Source organism: Balaenoptera musculus, chromosome 12 (assembly GCF_009873245.2).
Source record: "Balaenoptera musculus isolate JJ_BM4_2016_0621 chromosome 12, mBalMus1.pri.v3, whole genome shotgun sequence".
In the NCBI taxonomy this organism is placed as follows: Eukaryota; Metazoa; Chordata; class Mammalia; order Artiodactyla; family Balaenopteridae; genus Balaenoptera; species Balaenoptera musculus.
In genome coordinates, this window is record NC_045796.1 from 68,287,695 (window position 1) to 68,313,661 (window position 25,967).

Below are 25,967 nucleotides of genomic sequence, written 5' to 3' on the forward strand. Positions count from 1 at the left end.
CGCATGGCGGAATCTTCTGTCTCGCTATCCCACCACTCGTCGTCTCCGGACCTCCCATCACAGCAAGCTCTTGCCTCGGCTCTACTAAGCCATTTCTGCTCGGATTCCCCAGCGGGAGTTGCCCGGATAGGGACGCCAGCGTTTCCGGTGCCGAGGGGGCGGGACCGGCGTCGCGGGGCGGGGCCGGCGTCTCAGGCCTGCGCCGTCGCAGGCCGGTGACGTAGTGCGCCGCGTGCTCCCCCCACGTGTGCTGCAGCTTTCTGGGTGTCCGCGGAGAAGCGGCGGTTGTTTTCTCTGGGGGCGAAGTTGGTGGCAGCTCTGGCGCGGGGACCTCAGCGGCTCAGGGGCTCTGAGCGCGAAGCAGGGAGCGTCGGTGGCCGTCTGGGGCGGAGGGCCCGCGGTCATGGAGCACCTCTTGCTGGAGGTGGCGGCCGCGCCTCTGCGGTTAATCGCTGCCAAGAACGAGAAGAGCCGCAGCGAGCTGGGCAGGTTCTTGGTCAAGCAGGTAAGAGAAGGAGCGAGAGGGAAAGCGCCCGGCCGCCCCCGCCACCCCCCTGGCGCGTGCCCCAGGGCCCTGCGCGGAGACGCAGGGGACAGGAAAGCGGCGTCTTGTTACTCTGGCCCGCTCCCCAGGGCTGGCCCGTGGCGGAGGCGTCCGCGCGCGTTTGAGAAGCCAGGAAGGAGCCTTCTGTTTTTCTCGGGGGGAGAGACTTGCCTTCCCCTCTCCACCGACTTACCCCCTTGCAGCGCCATGACTGCATGCGGCAGACGTGGCCTTCGGAGAGAAATGTGGGTGGTTTTTCTGTAATTGAGGTTGTGTGTCTGCCCTTTTGACATGTGTATTATCTAAGTGTGCCGAGTCCAGTCACCCCTGTTAGCTTGGGTGAATGTTTCCTGTCTGCCCAGTCCCGACTTTTCGGCCCACTGACAAGCATTGATTGTGTTCCTGCTCTGCCTAGCACACAGTGTGGCACTTTGAGGAGACATAAATTCGTTAAGGTCTCTGCCCACAGGGTATTTAGTGTCTATCTTTAGAGACCGTTCATAAACACAGAAAACAACTGATGGACAAAGCGAGACATTGAGTGCATAATTTCTAAACCATGGGAATTATGAATTGGTTTTCTGGGAAATGGGTGCTCTGGCCTTTTAAGAGCGATCTTTCGTTTACCACCAGCTGTCTGAGTTTTTTCACGTGGCATTTTAACTTCGTGTTTTGTGCTTCCCCACCACCCCCCCATATCTGTTAGCTTCTTTTTTTTAAATTAATTAATTTATTATTTATTTTTGGCTGCGTTGGGTGTTCGTTGCTGTGCGCGGGCTTTCTCTAGTTGCGGCGAGCGGGGGCAACTCTTCGTTGCGGTGCGCGAGCTTCTTACTGTGATGGCTTCTCTTGTTGCGGAGCACGGGCTCTAGGCACACGGGCTTCAGTAGTTGTGGCATGCGGGCTCAGTAGTTATGGCTCGCGGGCTCCAGAGCGCAGGCTCAGTAGTTGTGGCGCACGGGCTTAGTGGCTCCGTGGCAAGTGGGATCTTCCTGGACCAGGGCTCAAACCTGTGTCCCCTGCATTGGCAGGCGGATTCTTAAGCACTGCACCACCAGGGAAGTCCTGTTAGCTTCTTGAGAGTAGAAAAAATTTTTTTTCTAATTCCAGTATGTAGACCGTATATATCCTATTGCTTAGAAAACAACAGCAGTATTTTGTGTCTGGAGTAGCTGGGAACTAACATGAGAGGCATTTCTGTTTGGTGACAACAAATGAACATGTATAGCAAAGGGGAGTGGAAGATATGCCTGGGGTTATCTGGCTTGTGATTCCCCCAGGGAAGAGAATCACATAAATGGAGAGGTCTAGGAAAGAAAATGGATTTTTGGTGGGCTGGACTAAGGATAGAGATGATCAGTTTATATGAGCTGAGCTTGTGGTGACAGGCTCCTGAATTATGTATTATGGCTAGAGGTATTTTTCTGTAAGTGGGCTTGCATTTAGAACAGAGGTTCTGAAGCTGGGGCTCATGGACCATGGACAAAAGGGGATTTATTTATGATTCTCCACTGCAATTGGATATAAAATTGGTGCTTATGTATTGTGAGTAAAATGAGAAAAATGGTTTGTAGCCGTTTTTAAGAGAATCTGATATTTTGAAGTGCGAACCACTCAGGTAGATTCTGAGACTATATAGTAATGCTAAGGAACTTAAAAGCTACTCGAAAGTTTAGTTGAATTAAGGAGATTGGGACACCTGTGCTTCCCCTTTCTTTGTCTCACGTAATCTGTCTCTTAGATTCTATCCAATCTGAGAGATGTTTTTCAGGTTTGTTCCTTTCCATTTTCAGTAATAGTTTCAAGCCTTTCACTCAGAGAAGAGTTGATTGTGTTGTCATTCTATTTTTCTCCTATTTTGGGAAGCAAAATAATTTTTACTGGAAAGCAAAGGCTTTTTTTTTTTTTTTTTTTTGGCCAAGCCGTGCGGCTTGTGGGATCTTAGTTCTCCAGCCGGAGACTGAACCCAGGCCCTCTGCAGTGAAAGCACGGAGTCCTAACCACTGCACTGCCAGGGAAGTCCCAGCAAAATTTTTTTTTTTTTTTTAAATACAGTAGTTAGGAATGGATTAGTGCTTATATTTAGCAGCAGTTAATAGACACTATCATTTTTTTCATTTTTTCTTTTTTTAATTATTATTTATTTATTTTTGGCTGTGTTGGGTCTTCGTTTCTGTGCGAGGGCTTTCTGTAGTTGCGGCGAGCGGGGGCCTCTCTTCATCGCGGTGCGCGGGCCTCTCACTGCCGCGGCCTCTCTTGTTGCGGAGCACAGGCTCCAGACGCGCAGGCTCAGTAGTTGTGGCTCACGGGCCCCGTCGTTCCGCGGCATGTGGGATCTTCCCAGACCAGGGCTCGAACCCGTGTCCCCTGCATTGGCAGGCAGACTCTCAACCACTGCTTCACCAGGGAAGCCCCCCAGCAAAGTTTTTGAAACATTGCTTCTCATGGAGTTTGGGATCTGAAGTAAGAATTTTTTAGGATTGTGCTTCCTTTTTTTTTCTTTATCTCAGTTGGTGACACCACTGTCTCTCTATCCAGTCCCTTTTCACTCCTTTTCTGTCACATATAGCCAAGTCCTCCTGATTTTCCTTACTCAGTATTGGATCTGTTCCTTTCGCTTCCTCCCTACTACCGCTACCATCCTACAGTTCTGACTCTTAATTGCACCGTGGAGGTGTTCTTTCCACCACCACCAAGCAAGTCTCAGACACCAGCTGGTGTCCTACAGTTAACTCAATTCTGACACTGTTTATCTGCAGAAAGCATCATATTCTTCAGGGTAAAGGCTCAGCCCTAAAAGACTTCTCCCACCCGCAACATACCACCGATTGTCACCTGTGCTTCTGATCAACTGGCTATAAATTAGAGGTTCCAATGACCTCTTCCTTGGGTTTGATTAATTTGCTAGAGTGGCTCACAGAACTCAGAGAAATGTTTTACTTACTAGGACAACCAACCCTGAAGCTCTCTGAACCATGTTCTTTTGGGTTTTTATGGAGGCTTCCTTACGTAGGCACAGTTGATTAAATCTCTGGCTGTTGGTGATTGAACTCTCCATCTTTAGCCTCCCAGGAGGGCACGGAACTGAAAGTTCCAATACTCTAATCACATGATTGGTTCTCCTGGCAACCAGCTCCCATCTTAGTGGCTTTCCACAATTCACTACATTAACATAACAAGACACCTTTATCTCTCTCTCTCATCACAGGAAGTTCCAGGGGTTTTAGGAACTTGGCCAGGAATAAGGTCGAAGACCCGATTTGTATTTCTTATAAATCACAGAGTCACATCTTACCTCCTTGATCACTGTTTATGTTGAGGAAGAGCAGAGTGCTTAAGAGCATGCGTGGGTACTGGGGCTGAAGTACGGCTGAAGATCAAATCCATTCTCTCTCTCACTTTCTTGTTTTGTTTTGTTTTTTGTCCGCACTGCTCGGTTTGCGGGATCTTAGTTCCCCGACCAGGGATCGAACCTGCACTGCCTGCAGTGGAAGCGCAGAGTCTTAACCACTGGACCGCCAGGGAAGTCCCTCTGTTCTCTTTTATTTAACTGCCTGTGGGTCCTCCCACAAGTTGCTCAACTCTCCTGAGTCTCAGTTTCTTGATATGATATGTATTACGTATGGTAGCCGCTAAATAGTTACAGAGAGTAGTTAAAAGCAGGGACTCTGGAGCCAGATTCTGTGACATGGATTCCTGGTTCTGCTCCTAGCTTTGTGACCTTACCCCTTTTTTATTTTTCAGTTTCCTTATCTGTAAAATGGGGATAATTTTACCTACTTCATGGGTTGCTATGAGGATTAGATGCCTAGAATATAGTAAGTGCTGTCTATAAAAGTGGTTGCTGTTATTATTGCTATAAATAAGATTGTTGTGAGATCTAAATGTTGTGAGATCTAAATGTTTGTGAGATCTAAAATGCATGAATCAAAAAGTGACAGAAAAGGAAAAATAGAGAAACTCAAAATTATAATTGGAGACTTTTAACACTCTAGCCTCAGTCATTGATAGTACAAATACAGAAGATCAGTAAAGATATAGAAGACTTGAACACCATCAACAAACCTGACCTAACTGGCATTTATAGAATGCTGTGTCCAGTACTTGCAGAATACATACTCTGCACATCTGGAACGTTCACCAAGATAGATCATAAGATGGGCCATTAAACAAGTCTCAACAAATTTAGGAGAATTGAAATCATACAAGGCATATTCAGTTACCCCAATGAGATTAAATTAGGAGGAAAACCCCTCAAAATGATGCTGGGAAAAATTCCTAAATGTTAGAGATTAAATAAGAAAATTAAAAGAAACTGATGGCTAAAGAAGAAATCACTGGGAGAATCAGAAAATATTTTGAACTGTATGATAGCTTAAACAATTTGTGGGTTGCAGGCAATAACAATTAGAAGGAAATTCATAACATTTAGAGGGAAATTTATAACATTAAGTTCTAATATTTGGAAAAAATGGTTTGAAATTAGTGATATTTCTTAAGCTTCCACCTTAGGAAATTAGAAAAAGAAGAGCAAATTAAACGCAAAATAAATAGAAGGAGGAAAATAATAAAGATAACAGTGGAAACGAATGAAATAGAAAATGGACAAACAATATAGCAAACCAGTGAAACCAGAAGTTGATTCTTTGAAAAGACTGACCAAGAATAAAAGGGAAAAATCCAAACTATTAGAAATGAAAGAAGGACACCACTAGAGCGTTTGAAAAGAATAAAAAAATAAGTAACTAATATAAAAAATTTTATGCCAATAAATTAGACAATTTAGATGACAGGAGCATTCAGAGAATATAAATTACCAAAGCTCACTCAAGAAATAGACAAAAACAAGATAGGAATAGAGCAAAACTTCCTCAAGCTGATATAGAGGATCTACAAACACACAGTTAATAAAGGAACAACCCGATTTAAAAATGGGTAAAAGATTTGAATAAATACGTCACAAAAGAAGATAAATGAATGGCTATTAAATACTTCATACCATATACCACTCCACCTACACTAGAATGGCTAAAATTAAAACCAATGATACTATGTGTTGGTGAAGTTATGTAGCAACTGAAGTGCTCAGATATTGCTGGTGGGGATGTGAAATGGTGCAGATACTCTGGAAAACAACTTCTGTTAAACATTGAAAAATTTCTTAAAATTTTATTTATTTATTTTTGGCTGCATTGGGTCTTTGTTGCTGCGCGCGGGCTTCCTCTAGTTGCGGCGAGCGGGAGCTACTCTTCCTTGTGGTTCACGGGCTTCTCAATGCGGCGGCTTCTCGTTGCAGAGCATGGTCTCTAGGCGGGCGGGCTTCAGTAGTTGTGGCATGCGGGCTCAGTAGTTGTGGCTCGCGAGCTCTAAAGCGCAGGCTCAGTAGTTGTGGTGCACGGGCTTAGTTGCTCCATGGCATGCGGGGTATTCCTGGACAAGGGCTTGAACCTGTGTCCCCTGCATTGGCAGGGGGATTCTTTTTTTTTTTTTTTAATTTATTTATTTATTTTTGGCTGTGTTGGGTCTTCGTTTCTGTGCGAGGGCTTTCTCTAGTTGCAGCAAGCGGGGGCCACTCTTCATCGCAGTGCGCGGGCCTCTCACCATCGCAGCCTCTCTTGTTGCAGAGCACAGGCTCCAGACGCGCAGGCTCAGTAGTTGTGGCTCATGGGCCCAGTTGCTCCGCGGCATGTGGGATCTTCCCAGACCAGGGCTCGAACCCGTGTCCCCTGCATTGGCAGGCGGATTCTTAACCACTGCGCCACCAGGGAAGTCCTAAAAAAAATTTTTTTTTAATTAAAAATGAAAGTTTAGGGAATTCCCTGGTGGTCCAGTGGTGAGGACTCCATGCTTTCACTGCCGAGGGCCCGGGTTTGATCCCTCGTTGGGTAACTAGGATCCTCCAAACCATGCGGCGTGGCCAAAAGTGTATTATCAAGTTGAGCATACAGTTACTGTGTGACCCAGCAATATCAATCTTTGGTAATAAAAAGATTAAGAGTAACAAAAATATGGGGGGGGGGTGGAGAAATTGGGAATTTGGGATTAACAGATACACACTACTATATATAAAATAGATAAATAACAAGGACCTACCGTATAGCACAGGGAACTATATTCAATATGTTGTAATAAACCTATAGTGGAAAAGAATCTGAAAAAGAATATATACATATGTATGTATATATATATATATGTACAACTGAGTCACTTTGCTGTATGCTTGAAACATTGTAAATCAACTATACTTCACTAAAAAAAAAAAAAAAAATAGTAATGAAGGACTTCCCTGGTGGTCCAGTGGTTAAGATTCTGTGCTTCCAACTGGAGGGGCCTCGGGTTAGATCCCTGGTCAGGGAACTAAGATCCCACACGCTGTGCAGCATGGCCAGAAACCAAAAAAAAGAGAGAGAGGAAAGAACCTGTGTCTATCAATCTCTTGTACGTGAATGTTCATGGTAGCTTTATTGATGATAGCTGGAAAGAGTGCACATATCTATTAACATGTGAAAGGATAAACAAGTTGTGGTATGCTCATATGGTGAAACACTAGTAAGTAATAAAATGGAATAAATTATTAACACTACCTACAAGTACAACTTTGGAACTTTGGAAAAAATTACTATATTTTTGAATATGGTATTTAGGTTGTGCTCAAGCTGTACTCCTATAGATAACCATTTAGTGTCAAAGTCTTTAGGCTATAAATTCATAGCCTTGGGCTTGCTGAGTCAGAGGGTATACACCTCAGGCAATTGAAACCCACTGTCACATTGCCCAGCAGCAAGGATTGTGCAGACTTGCATACACACAAGCAGTATGAGACCTTTTACATACTTTTCAGTTTTCTTTTTTATGCTTATGGACATACTGAGCCCAGGCACTAGAATTTTGTGGTTTATTTCATCTTACATATCAAAGTGTGGCTGTCTGCTTTGGATCTGTCTTGTTTATTAATTAAAATCTGAAGCCTTCATGGGAATATATCATCATTCATTTCCAGGAACTGATTTCTTATCTTTATTCTTTCCTCGAGAGAGTTGGCAGTTTTGCATACTAACTGCACTTTATTTTTTTCTCATTTAATTCCTGTTTTCCTCCAAGACAAAGGCGTTGGGGGAAACACTGGATTCCCTGGAAACTGTTATGACTCTGAAACAGATTACTTTTCAAGGAAGCTGAAGCTATCTAGCATTTTACATGGAATCCTGGTGTCAGTCCTTTTACCTCAAACCCCAGTGGACTGAAACTTATTTGTAACAGCATTTACATTCAATTAACTAATCCTCTATTGCCAAAAAACCCCCACCATGTTTTATAAGATGAACTCAGTTATGAAGTCTGGCAATTGGATGTTTTGATTTTAAGCCAGGACTCTGTTCTTCTGTAGCAGTAGAAATGAAAGTCATTTATGTAGAAATTTTGTTTTGCCTTTCTCTCAGGTGTGGACACCTCAAGATCGCCAGTGTATCTTGAGTACCTTAGCACAGTTACTTCTGGATAAGGACTGTGCTGTGCTGGTTGGCCGCCAGCTGCGCCCTCTCCTTTTGGATTTGCTGGAAAGGAATGCCGAAGCCATCAAAGCTGGGGGCCAAGTCAACCATGACCTACACGAAAGGCTCTGCGTGTCCATGAGCCGACTCGTCGGTAACCACCCTGACGTCCTCCCGTGAGTAGCAGGTTTATTCTTCACGTTTCTCCTTGAGGTGGTAGAACCTACTCTCTCCTGGGAAGTAAGGAGGAGTCTGAGCTGAGATGAAGAGAAAAGGGGAAATGGAGAAAAGGGAGAGAGGAGTGGTACTATTTTATAAAAATAGTCACAGCAGAAGCCGTTTATCCAGCTCAGTTCAGTGACTGACCATTTACTAGGTTTTAAGTCTTGACCATCAAGACAGGTCTGGAAAATATAACCAAGATATCTCCCTGCCCTCAAGGATTCTGTCACCTGGCAAGACATGCATATAAGGCAGATCTAAATGAGTTTTAGCCGAGGCTCTTACAGCATCAATTTCAGGTGGGTGAGATTCTTGTTTGCTGGAACAGCTGAAGTGAGTGGGTTACAAGAGCTCTAGTGTCCCTTCCAACTTTCTGTAAATCTATCCACATCCAAAGTGTGATAAGAAGTTGTATTAGAACTGGATTCTGATGCATTTCTCTTTTGACCTGCTCTCTTTCCAACTTGGGCTGCTTCACCCCTCCTTAGGCAACCTCATGGTCCCCCGCTCCCTCGAGGTCACCCCAATAATGCTGAACTTAGTGCGGACGCCCAGTTGGCATAGCGCCCTGCAGCCCGGAACTCCTGGCCCAAGCCATCCTCCTGCCTTAGCCTCCCGAGTAGCTGGGGCTATAGGCATGTGCCACTGCACCAGGCTTTCTCAAAATGATAGGTTTGTGTGGAATAGTCAAAAGAGGCAGCTAAATGAGTGTCGGGGTTTTTTTTTTTTTTTTTTAATCTTTTTTTTTTTTTTAAGAGCTAAGGGTCTGGCTTTTTATTTATTTGTTTATTTATTTATGGCTGTGCTGGGTCTTCGTTTCTGTGCGAGAGCTTTCTCCAGTTGTGGCAAGTGAGGGCCACTCTTCATCGCGGTGCACGGGCCTCTCACTATCGCGGCCTCTCTCGTTGCGGAGCACAGGCTCCAGACGCGCAGGCTCAGCAATTGTGGCTCACGGGCCTAGTTGCTCCGCGGCATGTGGGATCCTCTCAGACCAGGGCTCGAACCCGTGTCCCCTGCATTGGCAGGCAGATTCTCAACCACTGCGCCACCAGGGAAGCCCGTCAGGGGTTTTTCAATTGAGAAGATAAAGGCCTTTAACTCTAAACATGAATAATGTTCTGTGTACTTATAGGAGCATCTTTTTTAAAAAATTAATTAATTAATTGATTTTGGCCGCGTTGGGTCTTCACTGCTGCGTGCAGGCTTTCTCTAGTTGCAGCGAGTGGGGGCTACTTGTCATTGTGGTGCGCGGGCTTCTCATCCTGGTGGCTTCTCTTGTTGCGGAGCACAGGCTCTAGGCACACGGGCTTCAGTAGTTGTGGCACGTGGACTCCAGAGCGCAGGCTCAGTAGTTGGCAGCACTCGGGCTTAGTTACTCCATGGCATGTGAGATGTCCCTGGACCAGGGCTCGAACCCGTGTCCCCTGCCCTGACAGGCTGATTCTTAACCACTACGCCACCGGGGAAGTCCTAATTAATTTTTTTATTGGAGTATAGTTGGTTAACAACGTTGTGTCAGTTTCTGCTGTACAGTAACGTGAATCAGCCATACATATACACATGTCCACTCTCTTCCAGACTCCATTCCCATAGAGGTCATTACAGAGGACCGAATAGAGTTCCCTGGGCTATACAGTAGGTTCTTTTTCTTTTTTTCCCCGTAAACTTATTTATTTATTTATTTATTTTGGCTGCGTTGGGTCTTTGTTGCTGCGCAGGCTTTCTTTAGTTGTGGTAAGCGGGGGCTACTCTTCGTTGCAGTGCACAGGCTTCTCACTGCGGTGGCTTCGCTTGTTGCGGAGCACGGGCTCTAGGCGCACGGGCTTCAGTAGTTGTGGCATGCGGGCTCAGTAGTTGTAGCTCGCGGGCTGTAGAGCGCAGGCTCAGTAGTTGTGGTGCACGGGCTTAGTTGCTCCGCGGCATGTGGGATCTTCCTGGGCCAGGACTCGAACCCGTGTCCCCTGCATTGGCAGGTGGATTCTTAATCACTGCGCCACCAGGGAAGCCTACAGTAGGTTGTTATCAGTTATCTTTTATATACAGTAGTGTGTATATGTCAATCCCAGTCTCCCAGTTTATCTTCCCCTTTTCCCCCTTGGTAATCATAAGTTTGTTTTCTACATCTGTGACTCAATTTCTGTTTTGTAAATAGGTTCATTTGTACCATTTTTTTAGATTCCACATTTAAGCGATATCATGTGATATTTTGTCTTTCTCTGTCTGACTTAGTTCACTCAGTAGAGCATCTCTTATTATTAGTCTTCGTCAACACAGTAAGTACACTTTGGCTTTCCTGGAAGTATAATCTCTAGTCTAGTCCTTGGATGAGGTAATAAGAAATGAAGGCTTGGGGAAACCATAATTTGTGTGAGCTTTTCTAAAAGAGTAGCAAAAAAAAAAAATGGGCCCAGTTTGATGGGACTAAAACATATACAGCAAAGTTAAAGATCACCATCGTACGAGGTATCAGGAGCTTATCCTCTGGGTTGATTGAGGATCTGGATTGTGGCCTCACTGGGAGCTTTAATCACTTAGGTGTGCTTGACTGTGGTACAGTTTCACAGGGTGTGCTGACTGTCCTGTGCTTACCCTGTAGGACTGATGCGTGAGTGACTTCAACCCCACTTCTCTTGAGCCTTAGTGGTAGAGTGCTCTAGGGCTGTGCTTGAGAATCATTGAAATGATGGATTGGCTACATCTGCTTTCCCATCAGCTTCAGATTTTATGTTCATGTTCAGTGAATGTGAGGCACACTCCTACTTTTTCTTTTCTTTTTGCCAAGGCAGTATATTTTACTTATGTTCTCACCTTGTTCCGGAAATGATATAATGCAGCTACAAAGGTGCCCGTGATGGAGTAACTTAAAAACAAGGAAAAAAAAAAAAAAAGCACCATGTGTAAGTGTGTGTAAATGATGAGTCAATGCATGATATGAAATGAACTATATAGGTAGTGATGTGGAATGGGATTTCGATTTTTAGTTTTAAGAAATGTAGCTGATTAGTTTGGCTCGTGCTCTAAATTTCCTGTTTGGGAATTTACCTAATGTATTAGGAATATACCTAATATATTTAGATAGGATGCAGTCATTTATTCAGTAGGTAAATATGAGTCCTCCCTTTAAGCTCTGGGCCACATCATGGGAGTGAGAAAGTCCAACGTAATGAGTTTCTGTATTTGCAAACAATAGGATACAATACATTAATAGAGGTGTGAGCCAGATACTTAAGGGAAGCAAGGAAATCATTAAACTAAGAAAAATGAGTGTGTTATCCTCTTGGAAATTAGAGAAGGTTTCGTACTGTGCAGATTGTGGAGGAAGAGTGAGGAGTGGAAGAATGCACAGATGAGAGATGAGATGGGGATGAAAATCTAGAAAAGAGAGACTGGAGAGGAGGAACCCAGTCAGGCTCCCTCGGATCCTAATGGCATTCATTTTCGGGTTCACACCTCTTTCTGAGGCCAGGGTGCGTACCTATTTGGAGTTTCCATCAGGTGTCTCAGTAGTAACGAGGTATTTCTTTTTATTCCCTTGCTTATGCTAGTTGTTCATTACTGGTCCCCCTTTCCCTAAGCTTTTTTGAGATATAATTGACCTATAACACTGTGTAAGTTTAAGGTGTACAGTGTGGCGATTTGATACACGTATTGTGAAATGTTTACTATAGTAACATTAGTCAACACATCCTTCACCTCACATAATTACCATTTTGTTGTTGTTATTTGTTCATTACTGTTTTTACATCTGCAGTCCTTGAATGCATTTTTTACTCTTTGGCAGATTCTTTAGCAGGACTCTGTGAGAACACTCCTGGTCTGTTGATGCTTTCTCTATTCTGATATACTAGTTTAGATTTCAAAGTTCTATTTTTGAAAAATCATCTAATTCTGTTCCTAACTTTCCATTCTTGTGTTCCTGGATTTCTTCAGCTGTAGCTTTGTAGATGGTTTCATATGGCTAATACTACATTATGTGGTGATTTTTTTTTTTCCCCTTAGTGTTCTCTCTTGAGTGTAACCTTACTTTTAAGTTCTGATTGTACTTTACTCTTATATTTTGCACCTTTTAGTTCTTTGCTTTTTTAGTTTGCTCCCCCTTTCTTGTTTCTCCCCTCTCCCTGGTCCTTGCGAGTCCCTTTAATACACTGTCCTTTCAACCATGGCATGCAAATCTTGTGGAAACTGCCTTTCATTAATGATGAGGACTACAACAACCACTGTCGCATTTTATTGGCATTGTCTCCAACCCTCAGAGGTTAGGTGTTACTCCCATTTTCCAGATGAGGAGACTGAGGCTCAGAGATGCTAAATAACTTGCCCAAAGTCCCTTTGCTAGAAAGTGGCAGAGCTGGAATTCAGTCCTAGGTTAGCTGCTTCCAAAGCCCATGCTCTTTTTTTCTACTTTGTGGTGCTGCCCACTCATCCTGTTGGAGCCATTCATGTATTTGTTGACTGATTTACACAGAACTTGATCTGAACAGCATGTTATAGCTAATGATTATATTTGTACTCCCAGGAGGGAAAGAATACAGCAGTCCCCCTTTATCTGTGGTTTTGTTTCCCGTGGTTGCAGTTACCTGAAGTCAGTCATACCCAAAAAAATTAAATGGAAAATTCCAGAAATAAACAGTTCATAAGTTTTAAGTTGCATGCTGTTCTGAGTAGTATAATGAAATCTTGTGCTGTCCTGCCCGGGATGAGTCATCTCTTTCTCTAGCATATCCATGCTGTATTTGCTACCCACCCACTAGTCACTTAGTAGCCATCTGTGTTGTGGTATTAAAGTGCTTGTGTTCAAGTAACCTTTATTTTACTTAATAATGGCCCCAAAGCACAGGAGTAGTGTTGCTGACAATTTGGATATTCTGTGCCTGATTTATAAATTAAACTTTATCATAAGCATGTATGTATAGGAAAAAAGTGTGTATAGAGTTCAGTACTATCTGTGGTGACAGGCATCCACTCCGGGTCTTGGAACCCATCCCCCGTGGATAAGGGGGGGACTACGGTAATCACCTAAGTTCCTTTGGGTTGTACTGGGTTAATTTCTTGGCTTCAGTTTCGCATTTGCTGTCAGTTTGTCCTGGACATGTGGATCCACATTAGTGCTATGTCTTTGATTGGAAAGAGCAATAATAGGTGGGCCTAGTAATGGTCTTTTGTGAACAATAGCAGGTGGAATGCTATGGTAGAGCATGCTTCATGTGTAAAGTGCTGTACATATATGGACAATCATGCTGAAATCAGGCTGGCATAGAGTGGAATGAGGGACCAAAAGTAGTTATGCTTTTATAAACCTCTGCTTCAAAACTGTGTTCAGGAATGTTGTAAAGGTAACACACACTTAATTTTAGACTTTTTTCCCCCCTTCAAGAATTATTTTACTTATTCTGGCGGCATTCTTCTGAGGAAAAGAACATCCTCTTTTAATTACAAAAGCAATATATTCAAGTAACACTCAATAATACAGAATCGTAAAAAGCAAAAGGTCCTCTCTCTCCACCCAGAAATCCTACTCTCCAGAGATAACTGCTATGTTTGGTATGTTTCCTCCCAAATCCCTTTTCTTTTTCTTACTCTTGCACCCATCTGAGATTGTGCACACTGATATATTTACGTGCACACATTTTAAAAATAGCTTTATTGAGATGTAGTTTATATACCACGTAAGTGTACAATTCAGTGGTTTTTAGTATATTCACAGGTATGTGCAACCGTCCCCACAGCAAATTTTAGAACATTTCTGTGCATATATTCAAAATAAAATTTTAATAAAATCTAAAAACAAACATTTGACTATATACTAATTTTAATAAAAACACATATTATAATTTTTAACTTGCATCTTGTTTTTAAATTTAGTCACATATGGACATCTTTGCATCAGTAAATAAAGTTGTTTTAAAAGTTGTGTAGTATTTTACCACTTCTTATCCGTTTGTTGGGCAATTAGGTTGTTTTTGAATTTTTGATGTATAACGTGACATTGAACATCCTTGGGCATGAAAATCTGTGGATCTGCTGTGTGAATTAGGAGTGTGGATTTTGGAACAGAATGGTGGTATTTTAGTAATAACACATATTTATACAGGCTTTGGAGTATTTAAGTAAGTAGATAAACATTATCTTTTTAATCTTTGTACTGTGACATATCCAGGCACTCTTAGTCCCACTTCAAATCTTTAGAGGGTTGACTAAGTTAACTAAGTTGTTCTAAGTGTCAGAGCCAGAACTGGACCACAGGTCTTACTTCTAGATGCTGAGCTGCCCAAGTAAGTGGCTGATCCAGGATTAGACGTTTAACTGGATAGTGTTTCTTGTTGCATTTTAGACCTTACGACTCTTTGTTTTATCCCAGGAAAGAGACCATTCTCCATAGACTTCGAATATTCTCCAGGGAAACATCTGATCATGTTATTCTCTGCCTAAGTATGCTTTACTGGTCCATCCATCACTGCCTGGATCAGAATTTTAGAGCACTTTCTGAGAATGATGGCTCTCTAGAGAAAAGGGTGCTGTAGTCACCTAAGTTCAGGAGGGAATATCAACCCATCCTCCTTTTGTATACTTACAGTGGACCACGGTCTGTTTCCCCTATGGGGAAGCCTTCTACTACACAGGTTTACAGCCATTGCCAGTCCGCTCTGTTCATTTCCCCTTATCGTCAAAGACCTCTTGGGTCGGGTTGATGACTTGGTTACTGCTTATCTCCTACATGTTTGTTGCTGTCGATTGATTCCACGTGCACTGCCAACACCAGCTGCCCATGAGCTAGTGGACGACCAGCCTCCCACACTACAGCTGCCATGTCTCTCTTCCGAGCCACAGCTGAATCTTTTTTTTTTTTTCTGGCTGTGCTGCTCGGCATGCAGAATCTCAGTTCCCCAACCAGGGATTGAACCTGTGCCCCCTGCAGTGGTAGCGGGGAGTCCTAACCACTGAACCACCAGGGAAGTCCCCACAGCTGAATCTCCTGAGACCCAGTTGTCCAGTCTCCTTTAGAATATCATGAGCGTTAATGTACAAAGCCTTTATTCCTGTTGGCCTGGCTTGCTCATTGAAGTCCAAGCCTTCCCACCCATCTCCTGAATTCTCATTTTGTATCGTCCCACCCAGCTGACATCCAGGCCTCTTCCCTCACCCAAACCCTTTCACTGCGTGTGCTCCATAACCTGCACACTCCCCTGTATACTTAGCCTCTTCTCTGAATGTTACTTTTGCTTCCTTGTCTTCACTGATTTACGGTGGTCTTGATACTGTGTCCGTGTTGGTCCTTAACCGGGAAGGGAATCTTTAATCGCACCCTCCACATCCCTCACAGTCTGCATGTTTAATGGGTGTCCTCCTTTCTGTTCTGTGAAGTGTTCTGGACATTCTTGTTGCCGTGACACCTGCCGTCTTCTGCTTTATTTTCTGCTGCTGCTTTCTTGTGATCACTGATGAACTTCCGAGCTCCTCTTCCTTCTTTGAAGAACTTGGCAACTGGCCCATCGTCTTCTTCCCCACCCCAGCTCCTGTGTCACACTTGGAATATCCATGCAGTGCTGTCTCCGTTGTTCCTTGACTAGTTAATCTCCAGTGGACTTCTGTGTTCATTTCACCTACTCTGCTCACTGCAGTGGTCACACCCTGGGTCTAGCTCACGTCTGCACCACCACCTTACAAGTCACTGGCTCAAACGCTCCGTTCCCAGACTGCCATCTCCTCTCCCACTAGTTCACTCGACACACTAGCCTTTCTCCTCACTGGGACTGCCAATTCTTTCTTCCTGTTAATCAGCTCTTTCCAGTTTGTACCTTCCTTATGTGGCTTAAAATTCTATTTTTGACCTTATGGTTGCTGTCTTTCTATTAATATCTGCTTTTTTGTCTGTCGGTTCAGTGTTCTTATCTATCTAGAAAACCCCAACTCTTGATGAATCCACTTTCTTCATGTCTGTAGTAGAGCAACTGAATCACACATCTGATTGTGGAGTTGGAAAGCCTGGATTCAGATAGCCTCTTTACGCTTAGTAGCTTTGTGACCTTGAGCAAATAAACTAACCACTTCAGTTTCCTTAGCTTTACATTTGGGATAGGAATACCTACTGTTGACATACTCCCTGTTCTAGTCCCACTTCATAGTAGACCTGGGTAATGAGAGTACAGAAAGAACTAAACCAATAGCTTTCATTGTAGACCAATACATACAGGGCACAGAGGAGTTTGCTTTGATTCCTTTTCAAACTTCCTGGGTTTCCCTTCTACTCAACATGCCAAGGAGTACAGTAGAAACAACAAGGATGTGCTTCTACATCATTTACTATCTGAATCTACTGAGAATCACCATGTTTGCAGTATACATAAATTCTGTAGAGTATGTTTAAGTTTTTAAAGTTTATTTTCATTCTTAAAAATGCACATACTTTTTTTATTATGGTAAAAAAAATCATAAAATTTGCCATCTTAACCATTTTTAAGTATGAAATTCAGTAGTGTTAAATATATTTGCATTGTTTTAAAACAGATCTCCAGACGTTTTTCATCTTGCAGTACTGAAACTTTATACTCTCTAAACAATTCCCCTGTGCTCCTTCCCCCAGCCCCTGGGTAATCACCATTCTGCTTTCTGTATCTGTGAATTTGACTACTTTAGATACCTAATATAAATGAAATCATACAGTATTTATCCTTTTATGGTTGGCTTACTTTACTTAGCGTAATGTCCTAAAGGTTCATATATGCTGTTGAATGTGACAGGATTTACTTCCTTTTTAAGTTTGTACAGTATTGCATTGTATGTATGTACCACAGTTTTATTTATTCATCTGTCAAAAGACATTTGGGTTGCTTCCACTTCTTGGCTATTGTGAATAGTGCTGTTATGAACATGCGTGTGCAAAAATCTCTTTGAGACCCTGCTTTCAGTTCTTTTGGCTATATACCTAGAAGTGGGATTGCTGGGCCATATGGATAAGTGCATCATGTGATTCACTGTATTTCAATCTGTAATTAAATTAGTATGTTTGCTTTGTGGTGAAAAAAAGATATACTAGTTTTATTTTTGTAAATATTTATTTATTTATTTGGTTGTGCCAGGTCTTAGTTGTGGCAGGCTGGCTCCTTAGTTGTGGCATGTGAACTCTTAGTTGCAGCATGCACGTGGGATCTAGTTCCCTGACCAGGGAACAAACCCAGGCCCCCTGCATTGGGAGCACAGTCTTATCCACTGCGCCACCAGGGAAGTCCCTATTTATTATTATTTTTTAAATAAAATTTATGTATGTATGTATTTATTTATTTATTTATGGATGGATGGATGGCTGACTGCGTTGGGTCTTTGTTGCTGTGCGCAGGCTTTCTCTAGTTGTGGCGAGCAGGGGCTACTCTTCATTGTGGTGCGCCGGCTTCTCATTGTGGCAACTTCTCTAGTTGTGGAGCACGGGCTCTAGGTGCGTGGGCTTCAGTAGTTGTGACTCACAGGCTCTAGAGCACAGACTCAGTAGTTTTGGCGCATGGGCTTAGTTGCTCTGCGGCATGTGGGATCTTCCCGGACCAGGGCTCGAACCCGTGTCCCCTGCATTGGTGGGTGGATTCTTAACCACTGCGCCACCAGGGAAGCCCCCTGTTTTTTTTTGTTTTTTTTGTTTTTTTAAAGGAACCTCTGTACTGTTTTCCATGGAGTTGCACCATGTTATCCTGCCAACAGTGCACAAGGGTTCCAGCTTCTCCACATCCGTACCAACAATTGTTCATTTTTTGTGTGTGTCTGTGGTTTTTTTTTTTTGTTTTTGGCCACGCCACGTGGCATGCGGGATCTTAGTTCCCCCACCAAGGATCGAACCCATGCCCCCTGCAGTGGAAGCATGGAGCCCTAACCACTGAACTGCCAGGGAATTCCCTCATAGTATTCCTTATAGTCTATTTTATTTCTGTGGCAACCGTAATGCCCCCTCTTTCATTTCTGGGTTTTTTTTTTTTAATTAATTATTTATTTCTTTATTTTTATCTGTGTTGGGTCTTCGTTTCTGTGCAAGGGCTTTCTCTAGTTGCGGCGAGCAGGGGCCACTCTTCATCGCGGTGCGCAGGCCTCCCACTATTGTGGCCTCTCCCGTTGCAGAGCACAGGCTCCAGACGCGCAGGCTCAGTAGTTGTGGCTCACGGGCCCAGCTGCTCCGCGGCATGTGGGATCTTCCCAGACCAGGGCTCGAACCCACGTCCCCTGCATTGTCAGGCAGACTCTCAACCACTGCACCACCAGGGAAGCCCTCTGTTGTTTTTTTGAGCCTTCTATTTTTTTCTTAGTTAACCTAAGAGTGTATCACTTTTCTTGATCTTTTCAAAAACCAACACTTAGTTTTGTTGATTTTTTTTCCCTGTTGTTTTTCTAGTCTGTATCTCTGCTCTAATCTTTACTATTTCCTTTCTTTTGTTAGCTTTGGGTTTAGTTTATTCTTTTTTTAGTTACTTGAGGTGTAAAGTTAGGTTGTTAGCTTGAGATCTTCTAAAATATACATGTTTGTAGCTATAAACTTCCCTCTTACCATTGCTCTTGCTGTATCCCATAGGTTTTGGTGTGTTGTATTTTTCTTTTCATTTGTTTCAAGGTCCTTTCTAATTTTCCTTGTGACTTCTTATTTGATCCATTGGTTGTTTAAGAGTGTGTTGTTTAATTTCCACATATTTGAGGATTTTCCAGTTTTCTTTCTGCTGTTGGTTTCTAGTTTCATTCTGTTGTAATATTTTGTATTATTATACAAAAGGTATTTTGTGTAATTTCAGTACTTTAAAGTTTGTTGAGACTTGTTTTGCGTCCTTACATGTGCCCTATCCTGGAGAATGTTCCATGTGCATGTGAGAAGAATATATATTCTGCTGTTCCTGGGTAGAGTATTCTGTATGTGTCTGTTAGGTCCCTTTGGTCTATAGTGTTGTTCAAGTCCTCTGTTTCCTTATTGATTTTCTGTCTCATTATTCTATCCATTTAAAGTCTGTTTTGACTGATATTAATATAGTCACTCCTGCTCTCTTTGGATTACCATTTGCATGGAATTTTTTTTTTAATCTCTTCACTTACACCCTGTGTGTAGTCTTAGATCCAAAGTGGGTTTCTTGCACATAGCATACAGTTTGATGCTGTTTTTTTTTTTATATCCATTGAGCCAATCTGTGTCTTTTGATTGTGAGTAAACCATTTACATTAAAAGTAATTACTGATGCAGAAGGACTTACTATTGCCATTGTTAATTATTTCCTGTATGTCTTGTAGCTTTTTGTCCCTCTTTTCCAATCTTACTGCGTCTCATGAGGATCACCTCTTCATCTTTTAAGGTGCAGCCAAAGCATCTCTTCTTGATTCTCCCAGGTTCAGTTGAATCTGTTTTCTTTGTGCCTCTCCTTGTTTCTGTGACTCTCTTCCTTCCTAGATAGCAAGCTCCTCAAGGAAAGTATCTTCTTGGTTTTGTATCTCTAGGACTTAACACAGTGTCTGAAACACAGTGTCTGACTCATAGTGAGAAGTCAATAAATATTTGTTGAAAATGAGTTTATTTTCAGTAGTAAACACTTGTGATAAGTTCTTGTGGTTTTTGTTTCCTCTTAGATATCTCATGCTGCAATTCTGGTTCCTAAACTTGAACAGAATATAATCTTAGGACTAGGTGGCTTTAAGCATTCATCTCTTTTGGTTCTCAAACCCTTGGGAGTTACTGTTGTGTTCCGTTGTCTCATTAAGTGGATATGTATACTTCGATATTCTTACCAAGCCATGAAAGTTCTTTTTCTTTCTGAAGGTTTGCCCTGAAGTATTTCAAGGACACTTCTCCAGTCTTTCAAAGACTCTTCCTAGAGAGCTCAGATGCAAATCCAGTCCGGTATGGGCGCAGGCGGATGAAGCTCCGGGACCTGATGGAAGCAGCTTACAAGTTTCTGCAGCAAGAGCAGTCTGTGTTCCGGGAGCTCTGGGACTGGAGCGTGTGCATCCCACTCCTCAGGAGCCATGACACCTTGGTCCGCTGGTGCGTAGCTGTTGGGCTGTTCCTGTGCTTCTAGTGTGGGGATGGTTGAGGGAGTCTGGAGTTGTGTGCATGAGGAGGGAAGGGGAACCTTTTAAAAGGCGTCATTTTTGTTCTGGTCCCTTTGGGGTTCTTATTCCCTTTCACGTGTCATTTCAGAGGGAAATCAGATGGTATGAGTGGAATTCCATTGTTTTGTGTTCCATTAGGTGAATTTATTATGCCTGATTTGTGTTTTCTACCCTTCCCTGTGTTAATTATAAGATTTCCTTTTCTAGTGTTCAGTTGGCTAGCAAATTTTCTTTATTCTTTAGAATCAACTGCAGGTCCTGAGTTTATATACTTTGCTTTTCTCCAGGTACACAGCCAATTGTCTTTCTTTGGTCACCTGTATGAATGAAGAGCACAAGTTATCATTCCTTAAGAAGATTTTTAATAGTGAGGAGCTGATCCATTTCAGGTTAAGGTAAGCAAGAGCATTCCTGGAGATCTCAATGTGGCTTTACTGGGTGTTAGAGTAGTTGATGAGATCCTCATTTTCCTCAGGTTACTAGAAGAGGCCCAGCTGCAGGACTTAGAGAAAGCCTTGGTGTTGGCCAATCCAGAAGCCTCCCTTTGGCGTAAGGAGAAGGAGCTGCAGTATTTACAAGGACACCTTGTTTCAGCTGACCTCTCCTCCAGGGTGACTGCTGTCTGTGGTGTGGTGCTGCCTGGGCAGCCGCCAGCCCCTGGAGAGCAGGTATGTTGACAGCAGTGGCGTGTGTGCCCTCCTCCATCCAAACACTGAGTGTGCATCTTTCCTTGGCTGGGCTCTCTGTTCTAGGTGTGAGCCAAATCGAGTTTGCCAGGTTACTGTTCCACTTATAGAAGTGTTCAAGGAGAGAGTAAGAGAAGTTCACCCAGGACCCTCCTCTTTGATAGTCACTTTGTCCCTATTTAGTGTGAAGTCAGAAATTGTAATGACGCCTATGCAAAAGCTTTTAACTTTAGCAAAGCTCTTCCATGTATGACCTCATTTACTTGCTACAACAGCTGTTTGAAGTTGGGTGGCCCATGTTGTGATACCATATTTATGTAAAACTAAGGCAGAATGACTTGCCCAGGACCCATGGGCTGTCCTTTGGCAGAGATGGAGCTAGGCCCAGGTATAACTCCCCAGCCTCTTTCTGTCAGAATATTCTCTTTGCCTGTTGTGTGAGAGGCTAGCATCTGTAGTGAACTCTTGCCCTGCCATAGCAAATGACCTTTCCAAGAGTGTGCCTCCAGACTACACTTTGGAAAGTCTTGTAAATCAGAGTCTGGTTCCATAATCTGGGAACATTGGGAACCAGTCTGTTTTTCCCCAGCAGTCTTTAGTCAATTGACACTTTGTCTGATGGTCAGACCCACCCAGTTTTCTTCCTGGAACAAGTCCTGAGTCATTCCTTGAACTATCAGTTTGTATCTGGGAAGTACAAAATTAAAAAGGTAAGTATAATATAGATATAAAAAAGTGCATGTCTTAAGTGTACAGCTGCATGATTATTCATAAGCTAAATATCTCTGTCACCAGCACTGAGACGCCAGCATTTCCAAAGCGCCTTGTGTTTCCCTCTGGTCAGGAAGACCTCCCCACCCCTCTTTAACCACTCTCCTAACATAGATTAGGTTTGGAGCATTAGAACTTTAACATAGGGAAGGATTCTGGTTGGGGTAGGCTTGATATACTGGGCGGCAGTGGCAGAGCACTGGGACAGAAGTGCAGAATGGAGCTACAGCCCAGCCTGCCTGCCAGTTGCTAAGAGTAGCAGCTCTGCAAAAAGTTCGAGAACTTCCAGCCCTGAATCTCATTTTGTCCTCACATATCTTTAGGGGACAAGCTATGTTTGAGAATTTACCATTCCTTGAAAGTTAATAATCATTGCACTTTTCCAAGAGGTCCTTTTTTCTGTGTCATATTAGGTCCATTGTTATTAAAATTTGTTTAAATTGTGGTAAAATGAATGTAACATTTACCATCTTTACCATTTTTAAGTGTGCTCTTCAGTGGTGTTAAGTATATTCACATTGTTAGCAAACTCCAGAACTTTTTCATCTTGCAAAATTGAAACTACCCATTAAACATATTGGGTGCATTATTATTATTATTATTATTTTACTTTTTGTTATGGAAAATGTTAAATGTATTCCAAAGTAGAAACAATAGTGTGATGAATCCACATGTACCCATCATTCAGCTTCAGTAATTATAAATTCATGATCAGTTATGTTGCATTTATATTTCTGAACACTGTCCTCACACCGTATTATTTTGAAGCAACTCCCAGATACCACATCATTTCTTACCTATAATATATATAGGCATACCTTGTTTTATTGTGCTTCTCAAATATTGCATTTTTTTTTTTTTTTAACAAGGTTTGTGGCAACCCTGCCTTGAGCAAGTCTGTTGGTGTCATTTTTCCAACAGCATTTGCTCACTTTGTGTCTCTGTGTCACATTTTGGTAATTCTTGAAATATTTAAAACTGTTTCATTATTTATATTTGTTATGGTGATCTGTGACTGGTGGTCTTTGATGTTACTGTTGCAAAGATTACAACTTGGCGAAGTCTCAGATGATGGTTAGCATTTTTAGCAATAAAGTATTTTTAAATTAAGGTATGTACATTGTCTTTAAGACATAAAGCTATCTTGTACACTTAATAGACCACAGTGTAGTGTAAACATAACTTGTATGTGCACTGGGAAACCGAAAATTTTGTGTGACTTGCTTCATTATGGTATTTGGTTTATTGCTGTGGTTTGGAATTCAACCTGCAAAATCTTTGAGGTATGCTTGTAGTTTAGTGTGTGTGTGTACATATGTGTGTGTGTGTGTATAAAAGGAAAGGACTTTATGCAAACTATTATATATAGGATGTACATATAATATAAGGGAACTATATTCAGTATCCTGTGATTAACCATAATGAAAAAGAATATATGTATAGCTGAATCACTTTGCTGTATAGCAGAAATTAACACAACATTGTAAATCAACTATACTTCAATAAAATTTTTTAAAAAAAGAAAAAAAGGACTTAAAAAAGTATTCCCAGAGCTCTTTATTACACCTGGAAAAAATTGAACAGTTTTATAGTGTATCCTTTTAGTGTCCTTACTCCCCTGATGGTCTCATAAGTGTATTGTACATTCTTGATCTTAGACGTGAAATCCTAGAATATGGTAAGATAAAGAAAAACAAAAATCCAGTCATGAGAGATGAGGTTTGCTCCCATCCCGTGTGTCAACTTTTGTGGCTTCTTAAAGTTTGGGAGACTTTTTCTTAAATTTGTTAGTGAGTTCCCACCCTTTTCCCCAGAGTTGGAGTAGGGGGGAGAAAGGAAAGTGAAAAAGTCAGATCCTTACTTTGGATAGCATACTTGTTGTTATTATAGGTCCTGTACTACCAATTTATTCGCAGAGGTTTATGTAAAAGCCGGTGGAAGCACTGTTGTAGAAATTAACCTGTGCCCTTTGGTGGAAAGACTCTTCTTGATATGCCTTTTATTTTTCACTTGCCTCCGTAGGCCAGTAGTAGGAGTTCTTCTCGGGAACAGGAGCTGGCCTTTAGGTCTTACGTGCTGGTTGAGTCAGTCTGCAAAAATCTTCAGACCCTGGCTATGGCAGTGGCTTCTCAGAATGCTGTGCTGTTGGAAGGACCAATTGGATGTGGGAAAACTTCCTTAGTTGAACATTTAGCTGCAATGACAGGTAGAAGGAAGCCCCCTCAGCTTCTCAAAGTCCAGCTTGGAGATCAGACCGACAGTAAGGTAAGTAAGAAGTGGCAGATTTTGGTTGGTGAGCATACTTGTGAATATTTGCATTAAAATATTGTTTTTGCTAAGAGAATATGAGAATAGTTATTGGTCTTCCTCATAACTGAGGGGACCACGCTGTAAAACCTCAGGTACCTGTTATAACCCTGTGGAAGTTTAATGGAACTAATCGCAGGATGTAGCATTGGCTCCTCAGGTGTGTGGCTTCAGTAATTACTTTGTCTTCTTTTCGCAGATGCTGTTGGGAATGTATCGCTGCACAGATGTCCCAGGAGAGTTTGTGTGGCAGCCTGGCACCCTGACACAGGCGGCCACAAATGGACACTGGATCCTTCTGGAGGATATTGACTATGCCCCCTTGGACGTGGTATGTCACCTCCCTAGTAACTCACTAATTTCTTGCCTTTGAAGAGAATGAGAATTGTGTTAATAGTGATTCTGGGGGATTATTTAAACAACATAGGTATTTCATTAGAGATGGTATGTTGGTTACCTACCTAATCTGGTTTGAGTTCTTGGATTACTGGGCTGATCTCTTGTTTGATAGAAAATTATTAAAATTCTGCTTGTACTGTTTCCTTTAATAGTTGAACATGTGATCAATTTCACAGTGGTTTTTTTTCCTCCTTTAGTTGAAAATATGACCAATTTCACAGACTTTCCGAGAATAGGCTTGGTGGGAAACATCTTAAGCCATGCTGCATGTGCACTGAGAACTGTGAGACCCAGCTCCCTAGCTATGGCATTGGTAGAGCAGTGGGCTGAGGACAGATGAAAGAAGAGACGCTATAATGAGAGCCTGCTTGTCTTTGTTCCATTAAGGAAAATAAACTGGATGTATATTTTTGACTTCAAAAAGATCACTTTTCTATGTGTATAAAATTTAGCTATGGAGGCAGTCCATGTTTATTCTGTATTCTGTAAACTATGACCAAAAAAATGTATTGCAGAATGAAAAAAATCTTCCTTGGGGTAGATTTTCCTGAGATTGGTTTTAATTTTCTTTTACCGTGAACCCTAAAGCTACCTGTATATGGACTCTCCCCTCTTGGATTGGAGAGAGAGAGGAGACAGAGAGGGGGGAGGGGGAAGGAGAGGTGGGAAAGGTCTTTAGGTTTAGGGGAATGTATGGGGAAGGAGGGGCTGTAAATATGTGTGTGTCTTATGACACACACATATTTTAGAGTCTAGTGAGGTAAAGATGTAATGGGGTTATTGGCTTAGTTTGACCACCATGTTCTAAGATTTTAATGCTCAGTTTTATAGGGCTGGAAACTCAGATTTCTCAAGAAGCCCAGAGCCAAGGATGACTACTACCAATGAGACTTAAAAATAAAACTGAATTATAAACTGCAAGGCCAACTTAAAAGTATTTGTTGAGTCTTAGCGCTTTCTATAGCTCTGTTTCCTGGGAAGTTTTTTCAGACATCAGGGTACCTGGGAAGTCATTAGGGTTATGAATCATAGAATTTGAGCCAAAGAAGGTAGATGAACATAAGGGATATTCCATTCAGGTCATGATGAAGCCTAGGGATCTATCCCTTTGCCATAGCCAAGTACATTCTTTGATGACCAGGTCCAGATTTCAAGACCAAACAGTTAGTTTCTGTCTTGATCTTCCTTGGGCAACGTCTGGTAAACATCAGAAAATTTTTGTACTTTGAGTTCCATTTTGTGTAGACCATTCCCCTTCTGTTACTATCAATACATTTGGTTCCAGAGGGTATGCTGTTCAGTTGATTTAAACTTCATCATCATTATAGTGAAGTTGTGTTTATTTTAAAACATACCTGGACCCTTGATTATTATTTTGTTATTTCCAGAACTTCTCAGCTAATTGCTAACTAATTACTATTTTAAGGTAGCTTTTATGGCTTTTATAGATCTCATTCAGGATGGTTGTCTTTTGTTTCAAGTTTC

General features: G+C 42.2%; 1 protein-coding gene across 2 annotated transcripts in view; it reads left to right on the plus strand.

Moving 5' to 3' along the window:
• The first annotated feature begins 247 nt into the window (after positions 1–247).
• Positions 248–25,967, plus strand: part of MDN1 (midasin AAA ATPase 1) — a 155,990-nt gene continuing 130,270 nt past the window's right edge. For both annotated transcript variants that reach the window (XM_036871713.1, XM_036871715.1), the window contains exons 1-7: positions 248–505; positions 7,984–8,210; positions 20,027–20,251; positions 20,607–20,714; positions 20,795–20,987; positions 23,799–24,041; positions 24,283–24,414. In XM_036871713.1, the coding sequence (XP_036727608.1) occupies positions 404–505; positions 7,984–8,210; positions 20,027–20,251; positions 20,607–20,714; positions 20,795–20,987; positions 23,799–24,041; positions 24,283–24,414 (1,230 nt within the window). In that variant the 5' untranslated portion in view covers positions 248–403. The remainder of the gene's footprint in view (positions 506–7,983; positions 8,211–20,026; positions 20,252–20,606; positions 20,715–20,794; positions 20,988–23,798; positions 24,042–24,282; positions 24,415–25,967) is intronic.